The 23,827-nt window shown below is 45.7% G+C and overlaps 1 protein-coding gene across 1 annotated transcript in view; it reads left to right on the plus strand.

Moving 5' to 3' along the window:
* Positions 1-23,827, plus strand: part of cdk18 (cyclin dependent kinase 18) — a gene marked incomplete at its 3' end in the record, with an annotated part of 177,419 nt that overhangs the window by 105,711 nt on the left and 47,881 nt on the right. The window contains exon 2 of the mRNA XM_079242514.1: positions 19,358-19,491. Coding sequence (XP_079098640.1) covers positions 19,358-19,491 — 134 coding nt within the window. The remainder of the gene's footprint in view (positions 1-19,357; positions 19,492-23,827) is intronic.

The raw sequence follows: 23,827 nt of genomic DNA on the forward strand, positions 1-23,827 counted from the left end.
CTCAGCAGAACACATCATCCAGATGATCATTCTACTTGCCTAAATGCTGGACGAGACAGACAAAAAGAATAATAAGACTAATAAACCTTCAACAGTACATTGTTGTACAGGTGCAGTAGCAGGTGATATTAAAAAGAATACACACGCAAAAAAATCAATAATAATAACTAGAAAAGTACTCTGAGAACGCAAACCTCCACCGATGACTGACTGACTGGCATGAGCTTGGCTCAGGAGGGAGGGGGCATCGCCCTTTGGATGCAATTGGTCCAGCCTAGGATCAATGATAACTACTCGATCTGTGGACCAATAGCCACCATAGCTCATACTTTTGTGAAATTAAATGAATGAAATGGAAAATACTTTATTAATCCCCAAAGGGAAATATTGTCCTATATAATAATTAATTTGAGGAGATCTTGTTCCGGAGGCTGATGGCTGCTGGCAGGAATGATCTTCTGTATCTTTCAGTCTTACGTTGGACATGAAGAAGCCTCTCACTGAACACACTTTGTTGTTTCATCACTGTGTTGTGGAGAGGGTGTGAAGAATCCTCCATCATCCTGAAGCTTAAAGGGGGACTCTCAGTCATGCTAACACATGGTAGAGGTGAAAAAATTTATTCAATTAATTTTTTAAATTTTGTAATATTATTGTCTGATAAACATCTACTATAGTAGAATTTATTTTTGGTCACTGAGTAATCAAATAAAGTGAATTTAAAGGTTAATAAGAAGTGATCGGACAAGACAGGGTTTTGAGGAAAACCTTTGAGCTTATCAGTCTCAATACCAGATGTTAGAACCAGATCAAGAGTATGACCATGAGAGTGAGTGGCTCCATTGACATTTTGTGAAAACCCAATTGAGTTTAGAATAGAGCTAAAGGAAATGTTTAAACTATCATTTTCATGGTCAACATGAATATTAAAATCACCTAGTACAATGACTTTATCAGTAGTCAGCACTAACTCAGACAAGAGATCAGAGAATTGGGTCAGAAACTCGGAGTAAGGTCCAGGTGGGCGATACACTAATGCTAAAAGCAGCGGTTTCTCTGAATTCCATTTTGGATGAGATAAATTTAATGTCAGGAATTCAAAGGATTTATAGTTAGTTTTGTGCTTAGGACTAATTAATAATTCTGACTTAAAAATAGCTGCAACACCTCCTCCTCTGCCTGTAGTTCTAGGAATGTGAAAGTTTAAATAGTTAGCTGGCGTAGCTTCATTAATACTAACATAATCCTCTTGCTGTAACCAGGTTTCCGTAAGACAGAATAAATCAATGTGGTGATCACCTATCAAGTCATTGACTAATAAAGACTTATTTGGGAGGGATCTGATATTCAGTAGGCCACACTTTATTGTCTTATTTTCAGATTTTATTAGATCCATTGTTTTTATTTTTATGAGGTTTTCACGATTAACCCCAGAAGTGTTTTTGTGTTGTTTAATTCTTACTGCTGGGGAGTTGTATAAGGTCGGAATGGGGTTTTGGGTGGGCGGCGGCAGGTGGGAAGCTGCAGAAAAGTGTGTAGGACTACAATTCTGCCTCCTGGTCCCAACCCTGAGTTTTATTGTCTTGAACGGAGGTTCACTGTTAATATTTGCATCTGACAGATATAGAATCAAGCAATGAGAGAAGCCACGTTCACTGATCGTCCAGGCCAGAGTCCAGGCCAAAGTTCACGCTAAACATGGAGAAGCAGCATTTTCTTGTGACTTTTGGCATTTTTTGTTGCCTTTTACTACTTTTAATGCTCCAACCGTCTTTCATTCTTTTAATTTTTAAGTAGAGTGCTGTGACTCATCTTGTACATGAAATGTGCCGCACCGATGAACTTTTTTTGCCTTAATAAGTATGTTTACAAGGAAAGCAAAAATCAAGTCATTACCTCATTACTGCAGTTATCAAATAATTCAAGTATTCATGTAAGCAGGATGATCTAATTATGATTTATTAGATTTTGGTAGCTATTTCATTATAAGATTGTGTGTGTTGTCAGAGTTTTCTCTGCAAGGCTTTATGACAAATAGTGCATCTTTTGGGTTTTCCTTCACAAAGATGAAGGCAATGACATCACAAAGTAAGAAGCAGGAAGTTAGCGTATTAACTACAGATGGGCGTGTTAATAGTCTGAAATTAATATATTAATTGATAAAGTAATATCAGCCAGTCAAATATCAGATTTAATACTTTTGAGTGTTGAGACACAACTGTGCTGATATAAAACACAAGAGACTTGCTGTCTGAGAGTTTTAGGTAATAAAACTGTATGGGAAGCCCACCGACAATGTATTGCTTTTGTGTCACATGGTTATTGTAGCCTATCAGATGTCGTGATTATGCTGTTAATGTTAGTAATGTTGAGGTTTTGTTATGATATTTGTCTGGTTTATTACAGCTTTTTACACATTATATTTTATTATACACTCTATCACCATCCTGTGGGAACAAAGGGGTTTAAAGGACTGTGGTCCACTACCTGGCAGAGTATGCTTTGTTTGGCACAATATGAAGACCACCCACCAACCTCACTTTGGGTTCTCTTTTTGCTTGCAAAGGGTATGTCTCGTGAAAAAAAAAAAGTTATATCTGCCAAATGCAATAAAGCCTGAAGAAGAATGAAGTGAGAGTGCAGATTATTGTTTGGAGTAGAGCTGCAACTATCGAGTACTTTTGTAAACGGGTACTCTGTCGATTATTTCTTTGAATAATCGAGTACTCTAACATAATTTTTTTTTTTACTTTTTTTTTTTAAATGTTTTAAAAGTATCATATTTTAAAATGTGCCGACGTGTTTGTGCTCAATGTGTGGAGAAACAATCCTCAACCGATCATGAATTTCTGCCTTTTAAAAGATTAAAAGAAGAATTCCCGTGGAAAGAAGGAGTGACTTGTAAACATGTCCACAGTAAGAAGTAGCCGATGTCTTGGTGGACGACGCGCCTGTTAAAAGTGTGTCTGTTTAGTCCGGAATAAAGGTTTGCTGCAGGAACAGAGGCTGCCTAAAACATGCGCTTTGACTCTGCGTGTGTGCAGGAGAGACAGATGAGGGACGGATTACCAGACGGTTAGCGTGCGTTAGCAGCCGACACCTCGCCATGCCTCGTCACTGCTGACTGATATCACAGGTTAGAACTCTGTACATTTTACCAGCCGCTGCTGCTGTTGATATAAATCAGAAAGCTGGATCTCCTCCTGGAGCGGTGAAGTGGGGGGGTGGTACGCCAACTCTACGTTTTCTGTCCTTTTCAGTGTGAAATGGTCCCAAACTGCCACTTTTCGGTCTTTTCCTCCCCTCTTCTTTATTCTCTGCCGTTAGAGACCAAAGCAAGGAGGATCTTCAGACAGAAAGCAAAGCGCTCGCCGCTGCTGGTGGAAATGTCCGTCATCAGTCCGGCTGAAACAGTCAGACTGTACAGACACACCGTAGGCCACAGGCTCTGCTTTTATAGATTTTATACATGTTTAGATGTTTTATATGTTTACTGAAGCAGGGATGTCGTCCCTCCGAACAGCGCAGTGGTCTGAGAATGATTCAGAAATTAAAATATATCACCACGTTATGTTAATGAAACGGAGCCTCGAGGCAGATAATTTGCCTCGATCAATTTTTGTACTCGAGTTACCCGAGTATTCGTTGCAGCCCTAATTTGTAGGTAGGGGTAAAAACAAGACCAACGGCATATGTTGAGAAAATGTATGTTCGGCAACATACAACCAGAAGACCAGAGTCCTGCACAGTTCCAAATTTCACCGAGCCGAAAGCACCATCCAAATCCAGCCCCTTGATATTTCCCATCTACAATATAGACCCAACCCTTTTCTGTATAACCAGTGACCCGAGCCGCATGTGAACACGTTAAATAACTACATATACAGCTCATCCCCCCTTCACTTTTACTTTTTTGTATTTGTTTGCATATTCATTGTGATTCATGTTGTTTTGCTGTTTTCATTTAAAATGAAAAAAGAAATGACAAAAAACAAACTGAATATATTTGAAAATTTATTTTCAACTAAACTTGATATCAAGACTTTTGTTTGACCTGCGTAATATCACAGTGAAGCAGTAGACCACCTCCGTATATTTATCTTTGTTATTTTGATACTTTTGGGCTGCTGCATAAACCAGGAATCATCCGCCATCCTGGTTCCAACTATGTTCTCTGTTACTCACTCACAGAACCACCAGCAGAATAATAACGCACGCCATGTAACGCACGGCTCATCACCGTGTCTTACCAATCACTTTCCAAACGACCACTCAATGTTTGGAAGTTGTGTATATAGAGGAGTGTTGAGGTGCATGTGTATGGGGGGTAGTGGTCCGTGTGTAGGGGGGAGTGGGGGGGGGTGCATGTGTATGTAGGTGTATAGGGGGGTGAAGGGTCATGATTATGAAGTGGGGAGGACTTCAGTGAGAGAAGTGGGGAGTTGTGGTGGTTTGTTCTAGGGTAGGTAGAATGGGAAGGGGTGTTTTGTGGTGGGCGGGGGGGGGGGGGGGGGGGGGGGGTGGGATGTAGGGTTTTGGAGGTGGACTAAACTTTTGGCTTTGTATCTGTTAGAATGGGTGTGTATGTGTATAGATGTATGTGTGGGTCTGTAGGTGTGTGTGTGTGTGTAGATGTGTGGGTCTGTAGGTGTGTGTGTGTGTAGATGTGTGTGTGTGTGTGTGTGTAGATGTGTGTGTATACCAGGCTGATGGTGAGGGGGTGTGAATGTGTTGGTGTGTAAAGGAGGAAGGAATGCAACGTGTCTCTGGGTGGGGGCGTCTCCTAGGGGTGTGGGGGCGGTGGGCCCTTGGTCTGTCTCTCCTTCTCCCGCCCCTCCTCTTCCTTGTCCCCCCCCACTTTTGCATGTGGTTCGTTGGTGCCTTCTGGGGCCGGTGGTGGCTCCTTTATTGGGGTTGCTGAGGGCCCTGGTTGTTGGGGCAGCTGCCCTTGGCCTGTCCTGGCCTTCGGGGGCCCCGGGAATGGGGGACGTGCCTCGTGCCGCAGGTGGCCCATCTTCTTGAGGGAGGGGCGCTTCCCTCGGGACCTAAATCCCCGGACCCCCCTCCTTCCCTTCTTCCACCACACACAGGCAGGGCGTTGGGAGGTGGACACGTTGATCTGGATGGTGAGAGAGGCCATCAAGGTGGTCTCCATCGCTGCACCCAGCATCGGTTCACCTCCCAGTTTTAATTACACTTAGTCAACATAACACAAAAAACACACACTGACAACACATGGACATGTTTTGGGGGGCGGGCCATGCAGTGTGCGGTGGGCGGGGCTGCTTTGGTGGTCCCGCTCCCAACATGATGTGGTTACTTCTTCCCAATTTTAATTGCAAACAACACACACTTCACAATCATTCATAAGCTGGGAGGGAGGGGGTGACGATGGGGTCCTGCCACGCCCCTATTTCCGGGGCTGTGCCGGGGGGGTTTGGGCGGGGGAGTGGTGCTGTTCAGGAGACCTGGGTCTGGGCTGGCCTGGCAGGGGTGGGACTGCTGCTGGCCCTGGGTGGTGCTGGATCGGCTGCATGTGTGGAGTGGTGGGGGGGCATTGACAGGGGTGGGACTGCTGCTGGTCCTGGGTAGTGCGGGATCGGCTTTCTTGGGAAAGAAAGGTGAGGGCGTGCATGAGCTAATGGATGAAGTGGTGAATGAATGTTAGAGTAGGGGGGGGGAAATCAGGGTGAAAGAATTTAAAAATAAAAATTCAGAAAGTCAAGGGGATCATTATATCTATAAAGCTTTCCTTGGCAGAGAAAATTTGCTCAGCAGAACATCCAGACCATCATTCTGCTGCCTAAATGCTGGACAAGACAAAAAAAAAAAAAAAAAGGAAAGTGTTTGGAAGGTACATCACTGCATAAGTACACATGTACTACATGAGTACATGTCGTACATGTGAGTGCACGTAGCGATGTAACTATGTGAGTAGACAAAAGTAAATAGTCAACTTGAAAATGTAAACAAGGATTTTTGGGATATCATATTTCAGAAGTGCATGCAGACCTGCTTTGTTCCAGCTGTCAGGTTATATTTGATGCTCATCTCAGTCAGATTTCTCCCAATCACACAATAGCCATGATATGTTCAAACATTATTAAGTTAGCATGTCTAAATGATCACTTGAATAATCGGATAATTCCAGAGATCAGATAATGATCAGATTTTTGTGATGCGTGTAAACAGGCTGGCTGTGCTGATGAAGATGCTAAGTTAGGACATGCAAGTGATGAAGATAGTTCCTTGGTTTTGGGGGTGCCTGGAACACCTCACCAGGGAGGTCCAGGAGGCATCCTGACCAGATGCCAGCTCCTACTTCACCACGACAGACCGGCGCAGAGTCCGCATTACTGCAGACGCCGCAACGATCCGTCTGTCGATCTTGCGCTCCATCCTTCCCTCACTCGTGAACAAGGCCCCGAGATATTTAAACTCCTCCACTTGAGCCGCAGGACCTGACTCCCGACCCGGAGAGGGCAATCCACCCTATTCCGGCTGCGACCAGGACGAAAACCACACTGTTCCTCCTCAATACAAGATTCCTGCGGACCCTCCTCTCCAGGACCCCTGAATAGACCTTACCAGGGAGGCTGAGGAGTGTGATTCCCCTGTAATTGGAACACACCCTCCGGTCCCCCTTCTTAAAAAGGGCGACCACCACCCCAGTCTGCCAGTCCAGCGGTACTGCCCCCGATGTCCACGCGATGCTGCAGAGGCGTGTCAGCCAGGACAGCCCCACAGCATCCAGAGCCTTAAGGAACTCCGGGCGGATCTCATCCACCCCCGGGGCCTTGCCGCCAAGGAGCTTTTTGACCACCTCAGCGACTTCAGCCCCAGAGATAGGAGAGTCCACCCCTGAGTCTCCCAGCTCTGCTTCCTCATCGGAAGACGTGTTGGTAGGATTGAGGAGGTCTTCGGAGTACTCCATCCACCGAACCACTACGTCCCGAGTTGAGGCCAGCAGCTCCCCACCTCCACTGTACACAGTATTGATGGAGCACTGCTTCCCCCTCCTGAGCCGCCGGATGGTGGACCAGAATCTCCTCGAAGCCGTCCGGAAGTCTTTCTCCATGGCCTCGCCGAACTCCTCCCATGCCCGAGTTTTTGCCTTGGCGACAGCCGAAGCCGCATGCCGCTTCGCCCGCCGGTACCCATCAGCTGCCTCCAGAGTCCCACAGGCCAAGAAGGCCCGATAGGACTCCTTCTTCAGCTTGACGGCATCTCTCACTGTTGGTGTCCACCAACGAGTCCTGGGATTACCGCCACGACAGGCACCAACGACCTTACAGCCACAGCTCCGGCTGTCCGCCTCAACAATAGAGGCACGGAACACAGTCCATTCAGACTCAATGTCCCCTGCCTCACTCGGGACATGGTTGAAGCTCTGCTGAAGGTGGGAGTTGAAGCTCGCTCTGACGGGGATGCATGGAGGTGAGTCCAACTATATCTAGCCGGAACCGCTCAACCTCGCGCACAAGCTCAGGCTCCTTCCCCACCAGAGAGGTGACGTTCCACGTCCCTAGAGCCAGCTTCTGCAGCCGGGGATCGGACCACCAGGGTCCCTGACTCTTGCTGCCGCCCAGCTCACACTGCACCCGACCCCTACGGCTCCTCCTGCAGATGGTGAGCCCACGGGAGGTGGGGCCCATGTAACCCTTTCGGGCTGAGCCCGACCGGGCCCCATGGGCGAAGGCCCGGCCACCAGACGCACGCTCTCGTACCCCACCTCCAGGCCTGGCTCCAGAGGGGGTCCCAGTATACCGCGTCCGAGCAAGGGAACATTTCTGCCCAGGTTTGTCGTCATCATAGGGGTCTTTGAATGAAGGTGAAAATATGAATATTAACATTTTACAGGAAGGTAAAATGTTTCTTTCATTCCTGAATCCTCCTCCCACTGGAGCACAGTTTCAGACAGAAAGGCTGTAAAGGATACAAATGAAAGGTTCTTTTCATAACAAGGCGTCCAGCAGGGAACTGTCCAGATCTCCCAGCAATCAGGCGACGTGTGTAAGTGTGTGTACTCGCATTAGTGTTGCCTAATTAGCATCAGATCAAAGGAACAGCATTGCTGTGATATTCAAATAAGCAGCCGACAGGCTGTCATCTCATCCCCGCTCAGAATATCAGCCAGTATTTCACAGCATCACAACGAAGGAAAACATTCAATAGGACAAGATTCAGACCAGAATCAGTAGAAATAAGCTGCAAGTGGAGTCACATTAACACACTGGTTAAGAATTCCACCGAGTAGAGAAATAAAAATCATCATTGCAAGACTGTTACTAATTTTGTGTTTCCTGATTTAAAAAAAAATCATTAATAGCAATTCTGTAATACAGGAGAATGAATCTGTTGTAGGATCTGTTGTTCAGAGGGAGAAAGAAACATTCAAAAGACGCAGCAACAGGATCATTTGGAGCTTGATTCACTTCATAAAGAATTTAAAATTTGTATTGTCTCGTCTTTTAACCCATGTTTTACTAAAAGTCTAGGAATTTTTCTGATATACCTTTTTAGTAGATTTTGTCGGTAGCACCTGCTATTGATGGCAAATCTATCATCATCTTCATCCTACCTGTACTCTGAGGTCTCTCCAGCCAATAAACATCACCCTGATGTTGAGTCTTAATCTGTCCATTTCCTTCTGCTTCTCTTATTCTAATGATACTTTTTTTTTTTATTTCTTTGCTGAATCAGCCAACATGCATTTTAAAACGGTTGCTGTGTTTATGTCTGCGACACATTCTTACTGGCATGTGATGTGGTGCGTAAAGCGCAACTTCGCTGCAACATCATGCAGCATCCTATAGTTCCGCCTCAGGACACAGCTGGACAGAAATGTGCAAAATAATTTCACTTTGCCATCAAACAAGTAAAAAAATTACAATTTACCAAGTTGCGTAATGCTTTTGAGTATATTTGGGACTGAAGAGTCCAGGAAGAAGTTTGACAGACAAGACTGGAAGTGAAGATACAATGTGATGTCATACGTGGTCTCAGTGAGATGGTCTGGTTGGTCAGTCAGAGTTCCTGGGAATAAATGGAGTGTCAGACCACTTAACACAGTGGCATGATACTGATGAGACCTTTTAATGAGTGTGATTGTCTAAGAAAGAGATGTAGGTAGATGTATGTACATTTGCAGGTTGCACTGGTAAAAATCTTATTATTTGCAGGTTGCACTGTTAAAAATTTTATTATTTGCAGGTTGCACTGGTAAAAATCTGATGTTACATAATTCATCTCAAAATGTATTGGTGATATTGTTACCTGCTGTGAATACCAGGTGTGATTGTGAGGAGCCTGAATACATCGTAAAAGGATAGTGTTTCATTAGGCATCGTTTGTTTGTTTTTGTTTTTTGTACCTGCATTTAATTTTTTTTTTAACCTGTCCTGTCCAGCATCTCAGCATACAGAACAGCAATCTGCGAGCCATATTTTTTCCAGACAGATTTGCTTTGTCAAGGGAGACATCTCATGTATATAGCTGCCCTTGATAATGTGAATATAAATATATATTTTTTTGTAATCATGGTCAGTCTTGATATGGCCGTGCTGGACCTGGCAGGGGAAGAGGAAAAAAAAGAAGATGAAGGGAGAAAAAGAGAGAGAGAATAGAAAGGCGTGTCTAAGCTGCTAAAGTGCATTAGTGCATTTAAATTTGAAGGTACTCTTCTTCGTTGTTTTTCCTTCCATTACACTATGCTCTCTGGCAGCTGTCAGGGGTCGGGGTGGATCGAGGTGGACTGAGAGTTTTGGCTCTGGAACGTCGCCTGGGGTATGCTGGTGGTCCCTGTACAAAAACCCGATTAATAAATGGTCTGGTGACCTTCAGTGGAGGGTTGTGCACAGGATCAAAGCCACTAACAGGTACCTGGCACACCTCAATCCAAACACAAGGCCTGGGTGTCCTTTTTGTTTCCAGTTAGAAACGGTTCACCATGTCTTTGTTCGGTGTTCACGGCTGACGGCTTTGTTTGAGCTTCTGAGGGGTTTGGGGAACAGTTTTCTTTCAGTTATTTTATTTTTGGTCCTCGGTAGTCAGCATGCAAATATCTGTTTAAACCTGATCTTTGGTGAGGCTATGTGGGCCATTTGGAAGACCAGAAAGAACAGGATCAAGGGTCCAAGGAGGCTCTGCTGGTCTTCACCAGGTTATTGGCAACTTGAATTTTAAAACTCCTAAACAGGTTGGAGGAATTAGTAGATTGTGGGGGTCTGCAAAATGTTTTATGTTCATTTTCTATCTATCTATCTATCTGTCTGTCTTTCTGTCCGTCCGTCCATCCGTCCATCTTTATATACTGTTTTATAGAAACCTCTATCTCTAAAAGGGTCGTGCCTCATATTTTCATCAGAATCTTTGACAGAAGAGATTTGTTTTTATTGATCAGCCAGGGACTTTTCAGATTTGTTGATGTTCAGTTCTCCAAACAGTATTTTTGTAATCAATTATTTAATAAATTTACCTTGCTTACATTTGTCAGAGTGTGCTTTTCCTGGTAGATATGGTTAGCATCCTCTAAACCCTACAGTTGGCTTGAAATGATCTTTCTTGTCTTCAGGACCGATGTTTAAAACCTCAGTTGTGTCCTGGTTGAGCTGTAAGAAATTCTCTGCCATCCATGACTTCATATCTAAATTACAGTCTAAAAGGGTATTAACTGGCTCATCAGGGGACACGGCGATGTAAAGCTGCGTATCATTAGCATAGCTGTGAGAAGCAACACCATGTCTCCTGATGACATCTCCAAGAGGCAACATGTACAGATTAAAAAGTATTGGGCCGAAAATGGATCCTTGGGGAACCCCCCACACTGGATTTCATGGTTTCTGAGGAGCATGTATCCAAACTTAACAAAACTTTTTGCTCAATGAGATCGGAGTAAAACCATTTAAAGCAGTACCTGAGATGCCCACCAGACTTCAGAGTCTGGTTAATAAGATCTGGTGGTCTACTGCGTCGAAGATCCAGCAGAACCAGAACAGAAAGTTCCTGAGTCTAAATTACATCTGAGGACATGAACAATGTTTAAATGGCCGTCTCGTGCTGTGGTCCGTCCTAAAACAAGACTGATATTTTTCTGAAACACTGTGTTTATTTAAAAACTAATTTAACTGGATAAAAACTTTTTATATAACTTTACTTAAAAAACAGCAAGTTGGATACAGGTCTGTAGTTATCTCTAATGTTTGTGACTCTTCTTCAGAAGGGGTCTCAGCACCGCCGTCTTATGGGCAGGCGGGGAGTCCCCCGTCTGAAGAGAGCAGGTTAAAGAGACCATAAAATGTTTTTAACAGCAATGTGGGAATGGGGTCTAAAAGGCAGGTTGTTGGGTTTAACTGGGAGAAAACTCCACCAAGCATGTTTGCATCAACCAGGACAAAACTCTCCAGTGTTTCCTCAGGTAAAAACAATGCTTCAGACCTGTTAAGATCCAGATGTTGATGAGATAAAAGACTGGATCTGACTTTACCTCTGAAGTGGTCTGCAAAGTCCTTACATGCAGCATTTGATGCTGGCACGAAGGACCTGCTAAAATCTGCGTTTAAAGAATCTTCCCTGTTTTACTGCATTAATGTGGGTAGTTGTTCTCTAAACGTGTCAAAGTGAATGGTTAATTTAGTTTTTCTCCACTTTCTTTCTGGTTTTCTTTTCATTTCTGTGATGCTCTCATTTCTCCATGGTGCTCTAGTTTTAACTTTTAGAGATTTTGTCCACAGTTTAGCAACAGCATAAATGGCTGATTTCAGTTTGCAATTAAAATTATCTGCATTAAACTCTCAGGGTGCAGGGAACATCTGGGCAGAAGTTTGATGTAAAACATGAATGAAATTTACAGCCACTTCAGAAGTAATTTACTGTGTCCTCACAGTGCTCTCCGGCGCCTCCCGCTGGTTAAAACTGGTGATAAAACACAGCAATGGTCAGACACCGCCAGGTCAACAACCTGTCCCAGTGGACAGGCCGTGTGTGAAGACCAGGTCCAGGGTGCGTCCTCTGTTGTGAGTCAACTGTGTCGCGTGTTCTTTAAAATCCAGATTGTCTAAAAGGTTTAAAAACTCTCTTACATAACAGTCAGAGCTGTTATGAATGTGTAAATTAAAATCACCAGTGATTGAAATCTTGTTGTAAGTTGTGTGTAGTGACGTAAAAAATTCAGAAAATTCTTGAATAAAAGAGGAAGGAGGTTTGAGTGGTGGGTAGACTGTCACACATAAAACAGGTGGACTGATGAAAACAAATGCATGATGCTCAAAAGAAGAAGAATTATCGAAACGGATTTTCTTTGTTAAAATTGAGCTTTAAGCTTTAATCGATGCAGTGCCACCGTATTATTTAAAAGATGAATATTTTGTGAAGAAACTTCAGTAAGAATGAGCGAAGCATTGGTGCCAAGCCAGGTTTCAGTGAAAATGAGACAATCTATCTTAATGTCTAAATTCATTGATGATAAAACTCGTATTTACAAGAGATGATACATTTAAAAGAGCCATGTTGAAAGCTGTGGGTGCGTTTCGAGGAGCTGAAATACCAGACGAATGGGACGGAAATGTCTGACTGTGGTGATGGTGTATGGATGTGAAGGAGGTGCTGGTAATATGTACTGGAATGGGATGTTGTGTATGTGAGGGTTTAGCAGGGGATGTACAGTGGTTGTGAGATAGTCACAACCAATGTCACATGACTTTATGTTGCTGGAAAGCAAGTATTTACTGAACAGAAAAGTCCTACTGCAGTCGTTGTTTACTCTCGTTTTCCGGGTCGGATTTGCGCTCAAACATGCTTGGTTTTGACATTATTTCCAAAGTTACAGCTTTAGTTAGTTCATAATTTCTGCCTGTTTTTCTACAAAGAAAGCAGCTGACCAATCAGACGCAGCCTGTAGGGGCTTTGGGCAGGGCGTTGTGTCCGTTTCTGGCAGATCTGAGAGGATCCATCTAAAATAAATAAAGGGGTGTGTGAAAAATGTTCCTTGCCTTTCATATTAAAATAAATCAGCCTGAAATGTGCATAATACGGACACTTTGATGTTAAAAATTGATATTTCTTGTTAATATTAAGGCTGCCATAACTCTGAGCTATGTAATCCAGTGGATCCATCCATCCCATTGGATGTATGCTTTGTTTGTATCTGCCATTTCATGGGAAATACGTTGCTATAGCATCATGTCCTCCATCAGGCAGCCAATGAAGAGAGGCTAAAACTGGAGAAATATGATCTCTCCTGCTGGTTCTGGTCAGGACTCTGGCTGCAGAATTCTGGATCAGCTGAAGGCTTTTCAGGGCATATTTAGGACAGCCCAGTAATAGAGAGTTACAGTAATCTAGTCTCGAAGTAACAAAAGCGTGAACCAGTTTTTCTGCATCACTCTGAGACAGAATGTCCCTAATTTTGGCTATATTACGTAAATGAAAGAAGGCTGTTTTAGTAACCTGCTTAATATGTGGACCAAAGGACAGGTCAGGGTCAAATATTACTCCAAGGTTTCTCACTGTAGCACTGGAAGCTAAAGTAATGCCATCCAGGTTCATTACAAAACCGGAAAATTTAGCTCTGAGTTTTTCAGATCCAACGAGAATTACTTCAGTCTTATCTGAGTTTAAGAGGAGAAAATTTCTAGACATCCAAGTCTTTATGTCTATGAGACAATTTTGTAGCCTATTGGGCTGATTTGTTTCATCTGGTTTAAAGGATAAGTATATCTGAGTATCATCTGCATAACAATGAAAGTTTATTCCATGCTGTCTAATAATTTTGCCTAAAGGGAGCATATATAGTGTGAAGAGTATTGGTCCAAGTACAGAACCTTGAGGAACTCCATGACTTACTGTAGTTTGTGAGGAGGACTTGTCATTTACATGAACGAACTGAAGTCTATCAGATAAATATGATTTAAACCAGCTTAACGCTGTACCTGTAATTCCAACCACCTGTTCTAGTCTTTGTAACAGAATGTTATGATCGACTGTATCAAATGCAGCACTAAGATCAAGCAAGATAAGTACGGACACAAGTCCTTTGTCTGAGGCCATAAGAAGGTCATTAGTAACTTTCACCAATGCCGTCTCAGTACTATGATGAGCTCTAAATCCTGACTGAAACTCCTCGCATAAATTATTTCTGCTCAGGTGGGCATGTAGCTGAGCTGAAACTATTTTCTCCAGAATTTTGGACATAAACGGGAGGTTAGATATAGGTCTATAATTTGCTATCACCTCTGGATCCAGAGATTGCTTTTTAAGTAAAGGCTTGATTACAGCAGTTTTAAATGATTGTGGTACATATCCTGTCACTAAAGACATATTGATAAGATTTAGTAGTGATGTATTAATTAAAGGGAAAATGTCCTTAAAGAGGCTCGTTGGGAGAGGGTCTAAGATACAGGTGGATGGTTTAGATGAAGCTATTATTTTAGTTAATTCAGAGGGTTGGACAGGACAGAAACTATTTAGACACAAGTCAGATCCTGGTTCTAAGGATGCTTCGGAGACCACAACAGGCTCAACATTATAGGTAGAAGGAAGAATATTGTGGATTTGATCTCTAATAGTGTCAATTTTATTCCTGAAAAAATACATGAAATCATCACAGCTAAGTGAGAAAGGAATACATGGCTCCACAGCGCTCCGGCTCCTAGTAAGCCTGGCTACAGTGCTGAAAAGAAACTGAGGGTTGTTTTTGTTTTCCTCTATCAATGATGAATAATAAGCTGGATAGTACTCTGATTACTTTGTTACAGCCCAGACGTTTTGGGCAGTTTCCTCTAGATCTTTATATTTCATTTCAGCTTTAGCCCCTTTCTCTGCACGTGAGCCCATGTTGTGTTGCTGTGACAGAACATGAACCTATTTGTATATTCCATGAATGTGCGCTTCGGCAGTTCTGCATGTGTAAGTATTATTATTAACCCTTGTGGAGGTAAATGGACTGCTAACAAGTCAAGAACCAGAAGAAATCCTACTTCAAAGCACTCCATGACAACACTTAATTTCTTAATGAAAAGAAACACTCCTAAAACGTTTTCTCTCCTCATGAGAGTAGAAGTAGATGGAATGGAAAGCCACAGAGAACTGATTGTTCAGAAGCCGGTGCTTGTATTCTCAGAACATAACCCGTTCCAGTGCAGGTTGGCTTTGTAGCAGATTTACCCTGGTGAGAATTCAATTAGTTTTGTATGGAAGTTAGGTCAATAAGAGAAAAGCCAGATTCATCGTGCAGGCCTCTGTCGTCAGTGTATTGATACCCGTTGGTTTCAGTTCCTCCTTGGCAGTTTGTTGTCATGTCTTGTCATGTTTCTGTCATCCGTTTCCTCGGTTTGGTTAGTCTGGTTTTGTTCTGATTAAAACGGCCTCCTGGCACTTGAGCTGCTTTTGGGTCCGCCACATTGCGACACTTCAGTCTTCACGTGGTGGTTTTATGACTTTTACATCCTTTTCATAAACAGTCTGAACAGACATATTCTTTCATATATCATAATCATTACATGATGCATTCAGTTACAGACAGCCTCAGCGGGAAATAGTGTTTGTATTAGTACTGAAGAGATGTCTTCATGCTGGTGGAAACAAGGCCGGGCTGAGGCACAGAAAAGGCTGATATGTCAGTAAGGGTGCCGATGCCGGACATTTGAAGTAGATCAAACTGCTGCCTAAACGCAGCATTTAAAAGACGGCGGCCAAGCATCAAACACGGCTCTTGTGCTGTTCAAGGCCGTGTGAGAGGGATCAAAGTTCATCACACCGCTCTGGTTTTATTACTGTGGCTGGTTTACTCACATTGTAATTGGGATTTTATCTTTAATAACAATGTTATTAATGTTAAGTTAAATGAAATATGTAAATGTGTTCATGTTTGTTTAAATATGAATAATGTTTAAATACAATAATATTTTAAGATATTGAAATCAATAACATAATTAAAAGTGAAATGGAATAAATCACCACAACATCACCATGATTGATCCCATATCTTATGGTTTCAAATGAATGCATGACTTAGTGTCATGCACACAAATGCCCAGCCCATACGGGCTTCTATGACCATATAGTCATTTAAAGGAAAATGGTCAATACATCAAAATGATCACTGCATCAAATGACTAAATTTATTAAAAGAATAATGTCTTTTTTTAAACTGTGCCAATGGTGCTCTACACATTTTTATTCAAAATAAGATTTTTAGTGGTTACATAATAAAAACCCATTCATATATATTAAAAAATAAGTCAAAACCACACACATGCATGCACACAAAGTGTACACCTCCATGAGCTCTAACTCCTCGTTACTGGCTGGTAAAGTAATGGTCTCACAAAACACTGGGAATACTGGAAATCCAGAGGGAAAGCCAGAAGTCAGCAGACAGTGAGTCTGTCTGAATGAGGTCGGATGACCCTGAGTGTGGAGTCAGTGCTTAAAAAGCCTGGTGCACCAGTTGCTGTGATGATTAGTATTCTTGTGATTGACTCCGAGGTGCCACAGATGGAGTGTGTGCGGCTAGCCTATCATTAATGTGAGTGCCAATGGGGGCATTCACATTATTGAGATCCTGTTTGGCCATTTTTATTATAATTCCGCCAGACTTTGCCACACTACTCTTCCTGCGCCCTTCAGGTCACGTTAGTCGTTCACATCTCAAACCCTGCAGCTCCTTCAGGACATGTGTGCTTCGACTTTTGTCGTTTCAAATCTTTGTAGTTTTTGAGATATTTAGCATTTTGTAAAAAATCAATTCAGCCTTGTGATTGGATGAAAGTCCTTCAAACCAAATGCGGATTGAACGTTGCAAAAATTCAGCTCTGTGATTGGTCAGTTTTTGCACAATGAGCTGAAAACAGCTTCAACAGGGTTTCAGAGCTCTGCACCGGTTTGCCGAGTCCGCTTCATCCAGTGTCTTTCCTGCAAAATGTTTGAAACGCTACTCTTCCTACACTGTTTGTCTCACTTCAACCATTCAAGTATCAAACTCTTCAGCCCATTCAGGAGATATGTACTACGACTTTTGGTCTTTGTAACATTTAAAATTTTTAAGTTATTCAGGTTTTTGTCAATGTATTGAAATCTGTTCATGTGATTAGACGAAACCGAATTCAGCTCAGCGATTGGTCCATTTTCACAGGTATGTTTTGGTATACAAGGCAACGGTTCAAGTCCCATATTATACAATGTGCGCCATGATGGTATGTCAGTTGTTGCACAGTGTAATGTACTCATCCATCAAAAAGCTTCTGGTTCAATTGCAAACTGTGTTGTTAAAGTGTGGGCGGTCTGCACATGTGAGATAACATCGGTGCCATGTCGGTCTTGAAAAGTTAAATACTTAATACGAAGAATTTATATTAAGTAAGAAATACAATGTGCAGAAGTGACAGTTCAATTGTTAAAATGCTTCAAATAAAACAAAGTTGTCTCTCCTGCTAAATATTTGAAACGCTACTCCTCCTTCACCTTTTGGCTCACTTCTACCATTCAAGCATCAAACCTTTCAGGCCATATGTGCTACAACTTCTGGTCTCATCTGATCAAAGTGCTTAGGCTTTGGCTGCAAACTGTGCAGTTAAAGTGTGGGTTGTCTGCACAAATAAGCTATACCCTGTGCAATGTCTGTCCTCAAAAGTTGTGCAGTTAACACAAAGGGTAAGCACCAACTTTGTTTACAGCCAAAGAAACAGTAGTTTCACATGGATTTGTCTGCATTGTCTAATGTAAAAATGAACGATGTATTTGGCGGAAAAACACTTTTTTTTTTTTTTCAGTTTTAACCAAAGTTGTTGCTGCAAACCGGTTGGAGAGGGAGTTTGCTGCTGGGCAGTGGCGTTCGCTGTCTTTCAACAGCAGTTGACAAAACGGCATATTTGCCTCTAGAGAAACGGCAACATCCGCAGCTTTTGACGTTACAGGATCGGCAGCTGCTATTTTCAGTGTTTGGATCTCGGTGTTTGAGCAACAGCATCTCTGCAACTGGTTTAAAAGAGAAAATGTAAGGAGCCGTACGATTGACTGAAAGCAAACAACACATCTGGTTAACTGATTAATCTGTCAATCAGAGTTGTAAATGTGATTGACAGATTTTGCAACCAATGGTGACATTCGTTAACCTGCGACGTCAAAATCCACCGTACAGATTTCTCTCACAAATGCAGCGATGCTTGCAAATGAGAAGCAGGTTGTAAATGCACGTTCGTTCAGCAATATTATCTGTGAATATATATTACAAGTGTACCTCAAAATTATATTTGTGAAACAGATTGTGTGCATTTTTAAATTTATAATAAAAGTGTGCTTTAAAATTATATTTGTGAATTAGAGCATGTTCATTTGTTTAACAAAAAGTGTATTGAGAGTGATCTGGCCGCATAGATTTGAGGGACAGGGAGAGAATATGTGTGAGAGGCCCAGTAATAAAGGAAACTATAAGACTAGCTTTTATTTCATCATGTCCTGGAGCAGTGCCCTTCATCTTTAGTATCATCTGTATCATCAGTATCATCAAGGCACTCAAGCAAAAGAAGTTTTCATCACACATTTTAGAAGTAGATTTTCCAGCAAAGTATTTTTTGCTAGTGAAGTACCAGTATTTACAAAGTAAATAGAGGGGTTATCTGCTGCCATCAGATAACTGAGGAGGTGGTCCTGTTGTTTGTTTTTCATTTTACCATTCATTTACAGCATTCCAGGTATTTTTTATAGTTTTATTTGAATTTGACAGCTTTTCAGAATTTTTTTTTGCAGCAGCATTTAAGATTTTGATAAACTTATTTCTGTATTTCTTATAATATGAAATATATTGAAGGGTGTGGAACAAATCAAAGTTTTTTTTTTTATATATATATATAGCTTATTCTTAACAATAGAAGACTTTTGTAATGCTGAAGTAAACCATGGCTTGGAAAATTTTATGTTTTTTACTTTGTACATAAGGAAAAGATTTATTGAACAAGAATTAGAATAAACTCATAAATGCCTGATAAGCTACCTCAGCTTCCTGCTGGCTGGAAACCTCTTCCCTTGATATCTGAGCCAATGAGGTTTAAAACATTCCTCATCCTTCTGGTTGAAAGGCTCGCAGGGACCACATAAAGATGTTTATTCTCCACGTTCAAACATCACTTCTGCTTCTCTCATAAAAGAAGCAGCTGTGCAGACTAGCTTGGAGGAAATCCACATAAATGAGCAGAGAATCACAAATGGAGGTATTTCTTCATACAGGGAGAAGGTTGAGGTTGCTGATCGGTCTGATGAGTGATTACTGCACCATCACCTGATTTTAACCAAGCACAATGATGCTAATTCCCCTGAAAATGCACAGCATAGCTGAAGGTACTGATGCTGTTTTCTCTGTCAGGCTTGACTCCAGACAGGCTTGGTCCTCCATCCCATGATGCCAGCCCAGTGAGCCCAGACACAACAACTGCAGGAGCTCAGTCCCCATCTCACCTCCTCTACAGCAAGTCCCAGCACAGACGTTTCTCCATGGAGGTAAGAAGCCAGGCCACTAAATGACAGAGAAGTCATCAGGACGTGTTTACAGTGGAATGCAAGAACGATTTCCTCAGTAGGAATTCACATTTCAGCAAAGACTATAGATTTAAAAGCATTCTGCAGTCAGTCAGACAACAAGCTGTACTGTTCACTTTGGAAAGTTCGACTTCCTCCTGCTACTTTGGAGCCGTTAAAAAGCCTCATGCTTGATGAGGAACGGCTCTACCTGTCCCAGAACATTAGAGCAGCTTAGTCCTTTCATATCTTCATTACAACAAGGTGCTGTGTGAATAATCCTGGTCTCTGCAGAAAGCCGAGATGTGAGATAACTCCACATGTCAGAGGGAAGACGTGTTCCTGTGTCAGAATTAAATTCACACAAATCACATTACTTTCAATGAAAACTACAAAGTACAGCAGGTCTCCACGGACATGGACGTCCGGGGAACGGCGGCTCGTCGTGGACATGGACGTCCGGGGAACGGCGGCTCGTCGTGGACATGGACGTCCGGGGAACGGCGGCTCGTCGTGGACATGGACGTCCGGGGAACGACGGCTCGTCGTGGACATGGACATCCGGGTAACGGCGGCTCGTCGTGGACATGGACGTAGCGGGAACGGCGGCTCGTCGTGGACATGGACGTAGAGGGAACGGCGGCTCGTCGTGGACATGGACGTCCGGGGAACGACGGCTCGTCGTGGACATGGACGTAGAGGGAACGGTGGCTCGTCGTGGACATGGACGTCCGGGGAACGACGGCTCGTCGTGGACATGGACGTAGAGGGAACGGTGGCTCGTCGTGGACATGGACGTAGAGGGAACCTCGTCTCGTCGTGGACATGGACGTAGAGGGAACGGTGGCTCGTCGTGGACATGGACGTAGAGGGAACCTCGTCTCGTCGTGGACATGGACGTAGAGGGAACGACGGCTCGTCGTGGACATGGACGTCCGGGGAACGACGGCTCGTCGTGGACATGGACGTAGAGGGAACGGTGGCTCGTCGTGGACATGGACGTAGAGGGAACGACGGCTCGTCGTGGACATGGACGTAGAGGGAACGGTGGCTCGTCGTGGACATGGACGTAGAGGGAACCTCGTCTCGTCGTGGACATGGACGTAGAGGGAACGACGGCTCGTCGTGGACATGGACGTAGAGGGAACCTCGTCTCGTCGTGGACATGGACGTAGAGGGAACGACGGCTCGTCGTGGACATGGACGTCCGGGGAACGACGGCTCGTCGTGGACATGGACGTAGAGGGAACGGTGGCTCGTCGTGGACATGGACGTAGAGGGAACGACGGCTCGTCGTGGACATGGACGTAGAGGGAACGGTGGCTCGTCGTGGACATGGACGTAGAGGGAACCTCGTCTCGTCGTGGACATGGACGTAGAGGGAACGACGGCTCGTCGTGGACATGGACGTAGAGGGAACCTCGTCTCGTCGTGGACATGGACGTAGAGGGAACGACGGCTCGTCGTGGACATGGACGTAGAGGGAACGGCGGCTCGTCGTGGACATGGACGTAGAGGGAACGGCGGCTCGTCGTGGACATGGACGTAGAGGGAACGGCGGCTCGTCGTGGACATGGACGTAGAGGGAACGGCGGCTCGTCGTGGACATGGACGTAGAGGGAACGGCGGCTCGTCGTGGACATGGACGTAGAGGGAACGGCGGCTCGTCGTGGACATGGACGTAGAGGGAACGGCGGCTCGTCGTGGACATGGACGTAGAGGGAACGGCGGCTCGTCGTGGACATGGACGTAGAGGGAACGGCGGCTCGTCGTGGACATGGACGTAGAGGGAACGGCGGCTCGTCGTGGACATGGACGTAGAGGGAACGGCGGCTCGTCGTGGACATGGACGTCCGGGGAACGACGGCTCGTCGTGGACATGGACGTAGAGGGAACGGTGGCTCGTCGTGGACATGGACGTCCGGGGAACGACGGCTCGTCGTGGACATGGACGTAGAGGGAACGGTGGCTCGTCGTGGACATGGACGTAGAGGGAACCTCGTCTCGTCGTGGACATGGACGTAGAGGGAACGGTGGCTCGTCGTGGACATGGACGTAGAGGGAACCTCGTCTCGTCGTGGACATGGACGTAGAGGGAACGACGGCTCGTCGTGGACATGGACGTCCGGGGAACGACGGCTCGTCGTGGACATGGACGTAGAGGGAACGGTGGCTCGTCGTGGACATGGACGTAGAGGGAACGACGGCTCGTCGTGGACATGGACGTAGAGGGAACGGTGGCTCGTCGTGGACATGGACGTAGAGGGAACCTCGTCTCGTCGTGGACATGGACGTAGAGGGAACGACGGCTCGTCGTGGACATGGACGTAGAGGGAACCTCGTCTCGTCGTGGACATGGACGTAGAGGGAACGACGGCTCGTCGTGGACATGGACGTCCGGGGAACGACGGCTCGTCGTGGACATGGACGTAGAGGGAACGGTGGCTCGTCGTGGACATGGACGTAGAGGGAACGACGGCTCGTCGTGGACATGGACGTAGAGGGAACGGTGGCTCGTCGTGGACATGGACGTAGAGGGAACCTCGTCTCGTCGTGGACATGGACGTAGAGGGAACGACGGCTCGTCGTGGACATGGACGTAGAGGGAACCTCGTCTCGTCGTGGACATGGACGTAGAGGGAACGACGGCTCGTCGTGGACATGGACGTAGAGGGAACGGCGGCTCGTCGTGGACATGGACGTAGAGGGAACGGCGGCTCGTCGTGGACATGGACGTAGAGGGAACGGCGGCTCGTCGTGGACATGGACGTAGAGGGAACGGCGGCTCGTCGTGGACATGGACGTAGAGGGAACGGCGGCTCGTCGTGGACATGGACGTAGAGGGAACGGCGGCTCGTCGTGGACATGGACGTAGAGGGAACGGCGGCTCGTCGTGGACATGGACGTAGAGGGAACGGCGGCTCGTCGTGGACATGGACGTAGAGGGAACGGCGGCTCGTCGTGGACATGGACGTAGAGGGAACGGCGGCTCGTCGTGGACATGGACGTAGAGGGAACGGCGGCTCGTCGTGGACATGGACGTAGAGGGAACGGCGGCTCGTCGTGGACATGGACGTAGAGGGAACGGCGGCTCGTCGTGGACATGGACGTAGAGGGAACGGCAGCTCGTCGTGGACATGGACGTCCGGGGAACGGCGGCTCGTCGTGGACATGGACGTAGAGGGAACGACGGCTCGTCGTGGACATGGACGTAGAGGGAACGACGGCTCGTCGTGGACATGGACGTAGAGGGAACGGTGGCTCGTCGTGGACATGGACGTAGAGGGAACGGCGGCTCGTCGTGGACATGGACGTAGAGGGAACGACGGCTCGTCGTGGACATGGACGTAGAGGGAACGACGGCTCGTCGTGGACATGGACGTAGAGGGAACGACGGCTCGTGGTGGACATGGACGTAGAGGGAACGGCAGCTCGTCGTGGACATGGACGTCCGGGGAACGGCGGCTCGTCGTGGACATGGACGTAGAGGGAACGACGGCTCGTCGTGGACATGGACGTAGAGGGAACGACGGCTCGTCGTGGACATGGACGTAGAGGGAACGGTGGCTCGTCGTGGACATGGAGGTAGAGGGAACGGCGGCTCGTCGTGGACATGGACGTAGAGGGAACGACGGCTCGTCGTGGACATGGACGTCCGGGGAACGACGGCTCGTCGTGGACATGGACGTAGAGGGAACGACGGCTCGTGGTGGACATGGACGTAGAGGGAACGGTGGCTCGTCGTGGACATGGACGTAGAGGGAACGACGGCTCGTGGTGGACATGGACGTAGAGGGAACCTCGTCTCGTCGTGGACATGGACGTAGAGGGAACGACGGCTCGTCGTGGACATGGACGTAGAAGGAACGGTGGCTCGTCGTGGACATGGACGTAGAGGGAACGGCGGCTCGTCGTGGACATGGACGTAGAAGGAACGGTGGCTCGTCGTGGACATGGACGTAGAGGGAACGACGGCTCGTCGTGGACATGGACGTAGAGGGAACGACGGCTCGTGGTGGACATGGACGTAGAGGGAACCTCGTCTCGTCGTGGACATGGACGTAGAGGGAACGACGGCTCGTCGTGGACATGGACGTAGAGGGAACGGTGGCTCGTCGTGGACATGGACGTAGAGGGAACGGTGGCTCGTCGTGGACATGGACGTAGAGGGAACGGCGGCTCGTCGTGGACATGGACGTAGAGGGAACGGTGGCTCGTCGTGGACATGGACGTAGAGGGAACGGTGGCTCGTCGTGGACATGGACGTAGAGGGAACGGCGGCTTGTGGTGGACATGGACGTAGAGGGAACGGCGGCTC

Source organism: Telmatherina bonti (genome assembly GCF_933228915.1).
Source record: "Telmatherina bonti genome assembly, chromosome: 6".
NCBI classification, from domain to species: Eukaryota; Metazoa; Chordata; class Actinopteri; order Atheriniformes; family Telmatherinidae; genus Telmatherina; species Telmatherina bonti.